Source organism: Rousettus aegyptiacus, unplaced genomic scaffold, assembly GCF_014176215.1.
Source record: "Rousettus aegyptiacus isolate mRouAeg1 unplaced genomic scaffold, mRouAeg1.p scaffold_m13_p_6, whole genome shotgun sequence".
NCBI classification, from domain to species: Eukaryota; Metazoa; Chordata; class Mammalia; order Chiroptera; family Pteropodidae; genus Rousettus; species Rousettus aegyptiacus.
The window spans coordinates 86,019,631-86,032,240 of record NW_023416309.1 but is presented as its reverse complement, the minus strand read 5'-3'; the positions used below and the strand labels follow the sequence as shown (position 1 = coordinate 86,032,240).

The window sequence follows — 12,610 nt, the reverse complement described above, 5'->3', positions numbered from 1 at the left end:
GGGACCCGGACCTTGTAGACTTTTGATGAATTGGGGGAGGGGCACAGAAGGAAGAGCCGGAGGAGGGAGATCCTGCTGCCAAGTGCCCTCCCTCCACCACTCTACCAAAGTCGCGCGCTGGGCTCAGGCAAACTTCTAGGCTAAGAAAGCGAGAAGAAGGCGGGGAAAGCAACGCCCAATGCATTGCAAAGCCAAACAGTGCACCAAGGCCGCCGGGGCTCCCGGACCCAACTGCACCCCAGCCTTCAACAAGGCTTGATTGGATTATTCCCACCTTCTGGCAAAACTCTGCGCTCCGCCTGAGCCTGCTCCCGCGTTCTCTCAGTCCCTCCCGTCGAAACCAACGCCTTACCAGAGCAGGAGGGGGCCCAAGCACTTCGCGACCCGCCGCCCGCACCGCGCGGGGCCGCGGTTGCGGTTGCCACTGATCCTCTAAACGCGGTCTCCCCGCACTCTCCCCGGCCGGGGGATGCAGAATGGTTTACAGAGGGACCGCGAGCCGCTGATTGGTCGTAGGCCTCCGTGACGTCGGCGGGCGCTGCATTAAGGCGAGGGGGCTTCCAGAGCTCAGCCAACAGCCAGGAGCAGTGACCGAGCCGCCGGAGCTGGGGAGAGACGCGCCGGGGCGGCGGACTGGGCCAGGAGACCAGGGACAGAGGGACGCTTGTCCAGGGAGAGCCAGCGACGAACTGCGGCCCGGGCGGCGACAGCGACGGCCCGTGCCGAGCTGTTCCCGCCCCCACAGAACTCTAGCCACTGCACCAGGACGTTTTGAAAAGCTCTCCAAGCTACTCCCCCTCCTCCCGACTCCTCCCGCTGCAAAAGAAAAAAAAAAAAAGGAAGGAAGGAAGGAAAGAGGCTAGAAAGGAAACCCAGATTTGCCACCACAACGAAAAAAGAGGGGAAAAGGAAAAGAAAAGAAAGTCGAGCAACTGTGGGGTTGGACGCAAGCAGCCGAAGCGTGGGCCAGCGATGCGGGGCACCGCGCCGAGGCGGCCGCGAATTGTGACTGGAGCCACGATGCACGGCCAGGCGCGGTGAGGAGCCAGCCAGCCAGTATCATCTCCCCGAAGGAGTCCAACCGCAGGCAGGGCGGTCCCGAGAACACGGAGGCCGCCTGGCAGGCCACGGGCCGAGGTGACGGGGCTGGGGCGGTGGGGAGCGCGCGAGCGCGTCTGGCTGCGTCCGCCCGGAGTTGTCCCTCTCCTATCTCCACTGACACAAACACTTCTCCAAAAGGGGGGAAACCTAAGCAACAACAACAGTCAACAACGAGATCTTACTCCTGCCCTCCCCTCCCTCTCTCCCCCTCGGCCTGCCCCCGCCCCTTCCCTCGGCCCACAGCGGGCGCCCAGCGCGTCCCAACCCGCTGCGCGATGCCGGCAGTTTAGGAGCCAAAGCTTCTCTACTCATTTTGTTCTTTTCTTTTATAAAAAGAGGAGAGGAAATCCCGGTGGCGGGCAGTCAGGCACACACACACCCGCCCTCGTACCCCGACAAAAGCAGATGCACTTTGACTTCTGACAGCTCTACCTCAAGCCCGAGAGAACTCAGCGGCTCTTTCCCTGCAGCCCGAGCTCGCCGCGTCGTCCTCTTCCTTCTCGGTCTCCGTTTTATTTATTTATTTCCGCTCCCGTCACCGTTCTCGGTGACCTTCACTCCTTCCCGGGCTCTGGGCAGAAGAGTCGCTTTCGCGCCCGCCTGAGACTCTTCCACGCCCCAGGAGCTGCTGCGAGCTGCTGTGTCCCGCGGCCCTGGGACTCCAGGGCTGCACACCACCAAGGAGCACCCCCCATTCGCCTCGTTTCCCCTTCTTTTGATTTCCTGGTGTGGGTTTTAGCTTGCACCGCCGAGTGTGTTCCCTCTTTTTGGAGGGGCTGGGAGGCTACTGCCCGTCGTCTTCAGGAGTCATCCCCTCGGCTCTACCTGCTCTTCTCTCTCCGGGCCTCACCCAACCAAACCAAAGACCATGGTGCACTGTGCCGGCTGCAAAAGGCCCATACTGGACCGCTTCCTCTTGAACGTGCTGGACAGGGCCTGGCACGTCAAGTGCGTTCAGTGCTGCGAATGTAAATGCAACCTGACCGAGAAGTGCTTCTCCCGGGAAGGCAAGCTCTACTGCAAGAACGACTTCTTCCGGTGAGTACTTCCCTGGAGCACCTCTACTGTTCCCTCCCCGCGGGCCCTTCCCGGCCAGCTACGGATCAGAGGTCAGCGTGGCCGCAGCCGCCGAGTTAGGAGCTGCCTTTGGAGAAAGCAGCCAAGTCCCACGGCGCCCGCCTCTTCGCCAGCTGGCGCGCTGGGCGCCTGGGACGCAGCTCTGCTCGCGTCCTGGAAATTGTGGGTACAGGCTTGGCTGCACATGCGTGGGAAGGAAGGGTCTGAGTGCGCCTCGGCCCAGAAGCCCCTCCAAGCTTGGAGAGAGGCAGCATAGCCTCCTGAGTCGTAGCCCCGGCACTTGTCTTTCCCCGTGCGGGGAGCTCTCCAGCAACTGCGTTCTCCGGGCCTCCTGAGTTGCTGGCCATCCAGGCTGAGCTTAGAAGCCCCGGGTAGCTCCATGCCACTGCCTTTTTCGTCTCTGAAGGGTCTTGGCGGGAACCGCGGAGTGGTTTGTATGGCGTGCCCGAGTCGCCTGCCTAGGCAGCGACAGAGAAGAGCTCGGCTCTGATACCTATCCTGCATATCCCGGGTGTTCCCCAAACCCCAACCGGCCTCCAAGCACCGGCGTGAGCAAACTGGCACACAGTGCCGGTGAAATGCCCCGAGGCCTCAGCCTCCTCGAAGACCTTTTCCCTTGCTTCCCCCGCTGCAACGGGGTTGGAGGGAGGTTGGTCCTCCGTTCAACACGGACTTCTGGCTCTGAGGTACGGTTCTGCGCTCTCAAGCCCTGCCGGCCATCCTCAGCCACTTCCTTGCTGAAACCCAAGCAGAAGCCGAGTTTCTCCTGATGCCCCTCCTCCATTTAGCATTCTAATTGTATTCCCGTAAACTCACTATCTTGCCACTAAATCCACACAAACACACAGCCAACAGAGAAGAACAAGAGCAGATGCAAATTGTAATTCCCTTGTGAGAGTTAGAAATCGCTCAGTTAACTGGGCTGATTTGATTTCTGCTTTTCTGAGTTTGTGGTTACAGATCAAACTGGAGGTAAGGGTGGGGGTTCAAAGCCACCTGTCCCAATGCCGCCCCTTGACCTGTGGCTCTGGTTGTGAGGGACTAGGGAGCAGAGCGCTCAGTAGGCTGGTATGGCCGAGAGAAAGCGCAGACTGAGCTTCTGAGCCGTCGCAGGCCTCACCCCGTTTTCCTGGTACTGGCCGAAGCCGAACCCGGGAGCGGCAAACCGCGCGGGATGTCAGTGGGGCCCAGAGGCATGGCTCCGGCAAAGCCTGGCGCCAAGCCGCGGCTCTAGCTTGCGTCGACCTGCTGGGTTTTGCGTTCGAACGTGGCGGCGGACCAGCTGCGGCAGTCTGGGTTCTCCGCGCTGTTTTCCCGCGGCGGGACTGGATCTTGCCAGACGCCAGCTTGCCCTTTTACCGGGTCCTTTTGCAGTAAAAGAGAGGCGTCGCTAGAAAGAAAAGCAGGGCTTGGGACACGTTTATGTGGAACTCTAGTTCGAATCTGACTGTTCTCTGAATCTAATCGGAAAATAAGCGCCTCTCTCCCACTTCCCATCCAACGCCTTGCTGCCTCCGGCCGCGCTTTTATTCCTCCGGGACAACACTGGGTGTGAGGCCAGAGGTGGGGGCCGCTTGGGCCCCTCGCTCTCTCACTTTAACCTTGTGTATCTCCTTCTGACTTTTCATGGTGCCCGCACTTTCTTCCTGCCTTCTTGCCCACTTGACCGGCATTCTACCTCTTTCTTTTTGGCGCGCTCTGATTCATTTTCCCTGTCCTCTTCTCCTTCCTCCACTCTCTGCTTCTTCTTTCTCTCTTGTCTTTCTCCCTGCCTCTGTCTCTCCCTGATCTTCACCAACCCTCTGTCTGCAGGTGTTTCGGTACCAAATGCGCAGGCTGCGCGCAGGGCATCTCCCCTAGCGACCTGGTGCGGAGAGCGAGGAGCAAAGTGTTTCACCTAAATTGCTTCACCTGCATGATGTGTAACAAGCAGCTCTCCACCGGCGAGGAGCTCTACATCATCGACGAGAACAAGTTCGTCTGCAAAGAGGATTACCTAAGCAACAGCAGTGTCGCCAAAGAGAACAGCCTCCACTCGGGTGAGGCCCCAGTTTCCCCGCTCGCTAGGGGCGGGCGGGTCCTGGGGGAAGAAGGCTCGCCAAGGCCGCTCTTCACCTGTACCTTCCTTCTCTCCAGCTACCACGGGCAGTGACCCCAGTTTGTCTCCGGACTCCCAAGACCCGTCGCAGGACGACGCCAAGGACTCGGAGAGCGCCAACGTATCAGACAAGGAGGGGGGCAGCAACGAGAATGACGACCAGAACCTGGGCGCCAAGCGGCGGGGGCCGCGCACCACGATCAAAGCCAAGCAGCTGGAGACGCTGAAGGCCGCCTTTGCCGCGACGCCCAAGCCCACGCGCCACATCCGCGAGCAGCTGGCTCAGGAGACTGGGCTCAACATGCGCGTCATCCAGGTCAGGGCCCCGGCCTGCCACTCAGTTCCCCCGAGACCCACGCAGCTCCTCCAGGCCAGCTTCCAACAGTGGAGCGAGTTCGCGGAGGCTGGCGGAGGGGGAGGGAAGAGGTACAGACACACTCCTCCCCGCGCGACCTGTGAAGTGCCTCCTGATGTGTAGAGCATCTGCAAATCCCTAGGTTTCTTCTTCTTCCCGGTGCAGCTCAGGTGATAGTGGTGGCAGAGAGCGAGGGGGGCGAGAACTCAGCGGGAAGCTGGAAGGAGGGGACATTGTCAGATGTTCTTGGCTGGAGTTGGGACCCTTTGTTTCTACACCGCCCACCGGTTTCCCTGGCTCTGCACAATGTGATCTCCCTCTGCGTCCCCAACCCCAACTTTGTGGGTTTCTTGCCCCAGTTAGACAAGCTCCAGAACAGACTTCTCTCGGAAAGAGAAGTGAGGCATCCTAGTTTGAAGTGGTCCAGCGGGAGTCAGCCCTACCTCTGGCAGTCCAGGGTGGGGTGAGGAGGGTAGGCAGCCATCTCGGCAGCTTTGTGGGCATTGTGAGGATTTGCGACTGCGTGTGGTTCTGGTAGGTTCTCCGGCCCAAGGTTAGGTGTCCAGTTCATCGTATCTGGAAGCTCTGTGAGGCTGTGGGTGGATGTGCCTGGGAGGCTGAGCGTGTTTGGGCACACATATGCAGGCTGCCCTCTGTGGGAGGCTCTTTGGCCTCTGGAAGGCTGTGCCAACCTGTGCGCACATGAATGGGAAGTTGCATGTCTGTGTCACTGTGAGTGAGAAGCTATGGATAAGTATCTTCAGCACTGGGAGATTGTGCGTGGGTGTGAAAAGGAGATTGTGCATTTTGGTGTCACTATGGTTGGGAGACTGAGTGTCAACAGGAGGCTGTTTAATTCTCTGTCACTATCATGCAGGGGAGGGTACTGCCAGAGACCATGAAATGAAAGCTGTGTGAGTCTGACACTACTTGGGGAGGTTGAACGTATATATGTATAGCCTCCTGAGAAGCTGTAACTATGACAGTGTGACTGTAAGAAACAAACTCCAACTGCCTCTCGTTGGGCCCATCGCCTTGCTCAGGACCCTCAGGCGGAAACCCTCTTCACCATTGGCTCAGAGGTCTCTCTGCGCTGTCCAGCTCTGAGAATCGCCCCCACCATACACAACACACACACACACACACACACACACACACACACACACACACACACACACACACGGAGCGCTGAGAGCTAGGCGGTGAAAGGGTGAGGGCCTCGCTGTACTGCGTACCCGAAGTGGGAGATAGGGTCTTCGTGGCCTCACCCCGCGGCGTTTGTGCTTCAGGTCTGGTTCCAGAACCGACGCTCCAAAGAACGGAGGATGAAGCAGCTAAGCGCGCTGGGCGCCCGGCGCCACGCCTTCTTCCGCAGTCCACGCCGGATGCGGCCGCTGGTGGACCGCCTGGAGCCCGGCGAGCTCATCCCCAACGGACCTTTCTCCTTCTACGGAGGTGGGTGTGCTGCCCCGTGCAGGGCGCGGCCAGGCCGGGGTTGGCTTCGTTGGAAGCGGGTGGGCAGCGCGGGAGGCGCTTCTCGCTTTCTATAGAGAAATGGATTGATGGACGAAGGCTGAGGAGTAAATCAAGGGGAAAGTAGAGACCAAGGGCTGAATTCTCTTCCTAGGTTGAGGCGGGTGGACAGGTAGGGAGCTGCTCCTGTGTTTGCACGCAGCCTCTTCCCTGGTTCCAGCCCTGCAGGGGAGTCCCACGAACGGCGAGTGCCCCGCGTTGCCCTCCCCTGTCAGCTGGCGAGCCCGCCTTCCAGCCCTTTCTACCCTGCCCCACCCAGGGCCCCGCTCTGACATGCTACTCTCCGACGCTCCGCAGATTACCAGAGCGAGTACTATGGGCCTGGAGGCAACTACGACTTCTTCCCGCAAGGCCCCCCGTCCTCGCAGGCTCAGACGCCAGTGGACCTGCCCTTCGTGCCGTCGTCCGGGCCATCTGGGACGCCCCTGGGCGGCCTGGAGCACCCGCTGCCGGGCCACCACCCGTCGAGCGAGGCACAGAGGTTCACCGACATCCTGGCGCATCCCCCGGGGGACTCGCCCAGCCCTGAGCCCAGCCTGCCTGGGCCTCTACATTCGATGTCGGCTGAGGTCTTTGGGCCCAGCCCGCCCTTCTCGTCGCTGTCGGTCAACGGCGGGGCGAGCTATGGGAACCACCTGTCCCACCCCCCTGAAATAAACGAGGCGGCCGTGTGGTAGCGGGGTCTCACACGGTCCGCGGAGTTCGTCGTTGTACAGAAATGAACTTTTATTTAAGAAAAATAGAAAAAAGAAAAAAAAACGTAAAAAGCAAGTCACCCCCACCACCATCACCCTCCAGTCTTGGGGACCATTTTCCGTCTGGGGAGACTGGATGGGAAAGGGGGACACGAAATAGGATCCAAATCTGCCTGGAGGTAGGACTGGGATCCGAGCGCGCTAACTGGCAAATGCAGGACTGGGGTTCCCGAAGGGAAATGCAGATCTCTCCCATCTCCCACCCGGACCGGACCCGGATCCGTGGAAAGACACCTCGGGCGTGTGCTTTTGGTGGGCGGGCGGCACAGAAACACCCACAGCGGCCCACAGGGGCTCACGGCCAGGGGTGACAACAGGAGCTGCGGGGAGGGAAGCTGCGCTCGAAGCCGGGTGAGGGAGGCGAAGCTGCCCCGGGCGCTCCTGGCCAGCCAGAAACGGTCTGGCTCTGGGAAATCTGTTAGTGTTCGTCTCAGAGTTCAGCAACAGCGACAACAGACTCTTAGAACTTCAGAAACGCCGACCCGCTGTGCATCAGGTGGGACTATATACATATATTTTTTGTCTCTCTGGGTTTTTTTGTTTTTGTTTTTGTTTTTACCAAAATTGCAAAATTCTAAATGTAAAGCCCTCAGTATCAACTCTTCTACCTTCACAAAGCTCTACACACACAGATATACACACAGACACAGCATAAGATGGTCTCCAGCCAGACCTCTCAGTAAAAATGACTTGAATATCAGCTGTACAAGAAAAGTATTCTACCTTCACACACACAGAGTTAAAAAAAAAAAAAGACTATTGAACTAAAAACAGTCAACTGTTTACGTATAATGTTAAATTCAGGAGTTCAGTGTTTTACTAATATATCCTGTTTTGAAACCTCTTGTTCAAAAACAAAATGTTTTGAGCAATCAACCAAAATTGTTCATTTTTTTTTTTCCTGTAGATGTTCTGACAGATTTGCAGGGCTCACAGCTCACTGTGCTAGTATGTAAAAAGGTGTTGTTTACACAAGGCAAAGAGAAAACACGATATTCAGACACTTGCCAAATAGGATAATTATAGCACAAATACTGTAAAGGTGCCTGGCACCACAACCTGAGAAAGTGTTAAAAAAAAAAAGTGTTACAAGATTTAAAAAAAAACATCTTTGCTAATTTTTAGTCCTGTTGAACATTCATGGAATTGTTAATATGACTTATATAGACTCACACAGGTTTTATTTTTGTGTCTTTAAAATAAAAGTCCAAAATATTTAAATTTTATGGTCAAATATGCAGTCAACAGCTGCTACTTTTTTCTTTATATATTAAATTTCTCATATGTCTTTTATTGTTCTGATAAACCTAAGCTTGTGTGACCTCCAGTGCATATTAGACCATTCACTGTATGAAAGAAAACATGTTGAATAAATTTGTGAGTTTTTAATAAAAATAGAAAATCTGATGTTTAGATAATTGGTGTGTTATTTGATGTTTTAACAACTAGAAGGGAGGCAAGATTGCGAGCTGAATGATCCCTCAGAAGCTAGAAGGAAGAGAGGCAGGATGGGGGTATCTTTTTACCTTGGCTGGGGTTGAACCCCATTACTAATGCCAACTAAGCTTCCTGCTGTTATTAACTACAGATCTGCATTATGTGGATTTAACTAGTACAGTTGAAGAGATGTTTGCTGATAAGTAATGTAGAATTTGAAATAGAAATCAAATCCATGGCTAAAAATGAGTGGCCCCGGTCTGTGATTAGACATGAAATTCCATGCACTCTCATTCTCTCCTCTGCGCACATGAGAAACTGTACTTGTGAATGTCAGTTACCCACGACTATACAGAGTTGGTCCTTTTCAGTTTCATTTTCCATAGATAATCCTGTTTTCTATTTGGTGGTTTGAAATGTAAAATGTATGTACATACAGTACTGCTAGAAATGAAATACTTTAATCTCTTTCACACAAATGACATGAACTAGTTGTTTTATAATATTTGTTACATTTGAAGTTCCCCAGAAGGAAAACTATTTTGCCTGGCACAGATATATATTACATTTCTCTGAAAGATGAATAAAAATAACCAATATAAAAATCAAATGTTAACTGACAGTTGCCAATAGGTTCTGAAAAGTAGTTCAGTTCCTTCCAAGCCTTCATTAAACGTGGAAGGAATTTAAATATTTTATCTACTATGAAATATGTGTGTGTTTTAATATTAGATACTCTTAGAATTCCAGAATTTTTTTTTCCGTATCACCTAGATTTCAGTCTGGATATTTATTTCATTTTGAAAAATCAAAGTTTTACATTAAATGTTATGTAATTTCCAGTGTTGTTTTCATTTTTTGTTAAGACACATCAAGTGTATCTCTCCTGTCAAGAAGGCTTTAAAATAAGCAATATTTCACTGCATCCATATGACAGCTTATGCAATGGGGAGAACCATCAGGAAGGAATCTGACAGTGTTTTTTCAGAAATCCAAATGTATGAAATATAGGGAAGACTTTTGAAATTTCTAGCCTCTGCATACAGCACATTTCTTTATCTTCTTTGTATGCAATCAGTGAATCAGCTTGTTTTTGCCCTTTTAGCATTTATATACGTTAAATTATAGCAAACTTATTCATTATAGCCCCCCCCCCAAGAGACATTCATTTAACTGAACGTATGCTCATTGGGAAGATGCATTTTCCTATCAAGGCTGCTGAATTATTTAACAGCTTTATTGTGGAATTGAGTACTTGATAAGAGGCGTTTTAGAGTTGGGCGTTCTGTGTGGACACAATTCTTCTCTGACTCTATGGCCGCAGTTCACTCTTTCCCCCTTAGCGCTGTATCCTGGACCCTAATGAGTACCTGAACAGGTGGCAAAGCTTAGCAGTCAGATTTGGAACCACTGAGAGAAGATGTAGAAATGTCAGGAACTGTTCTCGTTCTCATCAGAGCAGATTTCCCATCTCTTCCCTGAGATGCAGAGAAGTGCTGCACCATCCCCACCAGCCCAGGTTGTGAGCTCTTGAGAGAGAGGCGCTGACAGGAGGGGAGCATCAAAGTGGTCCCCTCCCGCCCCAGGAAGGCAGTCTCTTTTCTGGCCAGGCTAGGCAGTATGGTTCCTCCCTGTGGCCATCTTAAAGCCTTGGTGCCACCGCTGTGCCTTTCACTACCTGCCCTCAAGGTACCAGCAGCAGGAGCCACCATCTGCCCTGGGCAAGGGAGGCGAAGCTCACCCACCAAACTTCTTTTGGCTAGGGAAAGCTAAGGGAGGCTGGGGGGCTACTTTAGGGTGAGACAAGGAGGGAGAGGTGTATGCATGAAAAGCCAGGACAGGCATTGGCAGGGGCCTGGGACCTGGAGTTTAATAGCATCTGAGAAAAGAGAAGAGCGGCAGGTAAGAATCTGGTTTCCCTAAACTCTTGAAACTCCTGGTAATGAGGCAGACAGTTGATTTGGACAAGGTAATGCAATGTCACCACTGCCCATCCTCTATTTCTACATCTTTCTGCCACTTTGCATCCCTTAGGCAGCTGGCAGAGGGGACTGTGAACCGTGAGACCCTCTGACCTTTTCTTAAGGGGGGGCACTGTTCTTTTGAGAGTGTGCTCCCATTTATTCCCAACCTTTTGCTTATGTCATCTGCTCTTTAGAGCAGTCAGAAGTTTACATTTCTTCTGGGAGGATAGTCTTTGAAATATCTCCTCCCATAGTCTATTCTATATAGCCATCTACATCCCCATAAGGAAACCCCTCTTCTCGAGAAACTAGATGGGAATGGGGCATAGAGAGAACATTTAGGGGACTGCTCTCCTGTCCCATGCCTTGACTTCTTTCAGTTGCATCTTAAGTTTTAGAATTCTTTCCTCTTTCTTCCACTCCTAGAGTCCCCTCCCTACTCTCGGTATGGGGCGAGAAAGCTGGGGAAGCATTTTTGGGATCCTGGAATGTGTGTGACAGGAGAATGGTCTTGATTTTTTCCTCAAAAGGCTTCCCAAGTCAGTGGGGAGCAGGATAAAGAAGAGAGGTAAGCAGGTCTATATTTTCTGTCCAGAATCACACAAAACAGTGTCCTGTTTGCTTAGAGGTGGTCTCTGACCTGCCTTGCCTTCCTCCCCTTTTTCTCCCTTTTCTTCACCCCAAGGCCAGGTTTAAGCATTATTAGTGTCCAAAATAGAAAGGGAAGAGGATTGGGGGAAGTAGTTGCCCAAATGTGGGCTGAAACATTTTTGTCCTTTGAAACCCAGGGCAATGACCCCTTGTCATAGCCTGAGAATGCTTTTGCTCTGAGGGGCCCTAGACACAGGCACTGGACTGCAATTACAGGGGATTTTTTTTTAAAAGCTGTTTCCTACCCTGATATTTCTTGCAGATGGTAAAAAGCAGTTCTCTTTGCCTTAGTCTCCTGCCTAGGGAGCCCAGGTTCTAGCCTGGCATTCTTTCCCTTCCATGTTTGGGGGAGGAGTCTACTCTAAGACAGGTTCACCTTCCCCTCTGCAGTCACCTAGGAAAGGGACATAAAACAAGGCACACTAAAGTGGTGGTCTCTTAGCACTCTTGAACCTGAAAGCATATGAAGACTGTGAAAGTCAGGGACCCTCACTTCCCTCCCACAGTAAACACAGAGGAGCTGAGGGTTCCTCAAGCAGTCAGCCATGGGACCCGATTGGCTTGGGTTGTATCCAAGGATGTCACTTGGCACTCAATTTGTTTTCTGGATTCTTTTGAGGCAGTTTCTGTTTAGGGGGATTCTAGGTCTCTATAGGTGACCTCGGATACTGGAAGGATAGACCACTTTGAACACACAGTTATCATTCCTTATTGCAGTTTTGTTTACATGTTTTTCTGCCCCACCTACGCTGATCTTCATCAAGAAAGAATCTAACTTACTCATCTTTGTATCTCATCTAGCAGTGCATGCCACATAGCGGGCAGTCAGGGAATGCTCGATAAAGAAAAGGGAATATAAAAGGATTGTATCTTTCCATGTGCCTGGGCACAATTAAATTGATCCTATTAAGTCTTTTTTTTTTGAGTCTATCCGTGTCCCTCTATTGGTAGACCTGAGTTTTTCTGCAAGTGTCTGAGTATGCTCTCATCTTCGAACAGTAAAGATATCAATATCGATAGGTGTGCAGTAGTAATTCCCGCACCAACTCCCTTTCCCTGCGCAGACAGGGCTACTTGGAGAAGCTACATAATCGATCTTTATTTATGCATAGCTGTAGCGATTTCTAATTATTCCTATTAATAACAGTCCGCCGCACACTTACACAGACACATCTCTGACACAGGATTCTCAAATCTTGGCTGCCGCGGGGCCAGAGGCTTAAGCCCGGCCCCAGACTCTTCCAAAATGTGAAATGCCAGACCTGCCGTTGGTCCCAGGCTGTGCGTACCCGAAAGCGCCCTGAGGCTTGAGACGCTTTCCCTTTACTCTCTTCTCCTTCCCAAATCAGCCACCATGGGTTATTGCTACACTACACTTTATTTCTAAGCAAATCTTGGAGAAGTCTTGAGGCATACTTTTTGCAAGCGAACAATCCCGCTCACATCGCTGCCTCGGATCAGTGCGGGCGATGGCTATGTCCTCTTGCGCGCTCCCGCGCGGCCCCCTACGCCCCTTCGACGCACGCGCACGCGCACAGGCGCCCGGACGGCGAAAATCCCTCAGCCTCCCAGGCGCTTCCGCCTTCATCCTAGCAACGCCCATTGTGACGCAAAAGACCCCACCCCCTCCCGCGCGCCT

The 12,610-nt window shown here is 52.7% G+C and overlaps 1 protein-coding gene across 1 annotated transcript; it reads left to right on the top strand.

Moving 5' to 3' along the window:
* Positions 1 to 603: 603 nt before the first annotated feature.
* Positions 604 to 8,332, top strand: LHX1 (LIM homeobox 1). Its single transcript, XM_036223160.1, has 6 exons — positions 604 to 1,137; positions 1,438 to 2,139; positions 3,991 to 4,217; positions 4,315 to 4,592; positions 5,921 to 6,086; positions 6,462 to 8,332. Exons 2-6 carry the CDS (start codon positions 1,970 to 1,972, stop codon positions 6,839 to 6,841), a joined length of 1,221 nt encoding a protein of 406 aa, XP_036079053.1. The 5' UTR covers positions 604 to 1,137; positions 1,438 to 1,969; the 3' UTR covers positions 6,842 to 8,332.
* The last annotated feature ends 4,278 nt before the right edge of the window (positions 8,333 to 12,610 follow it).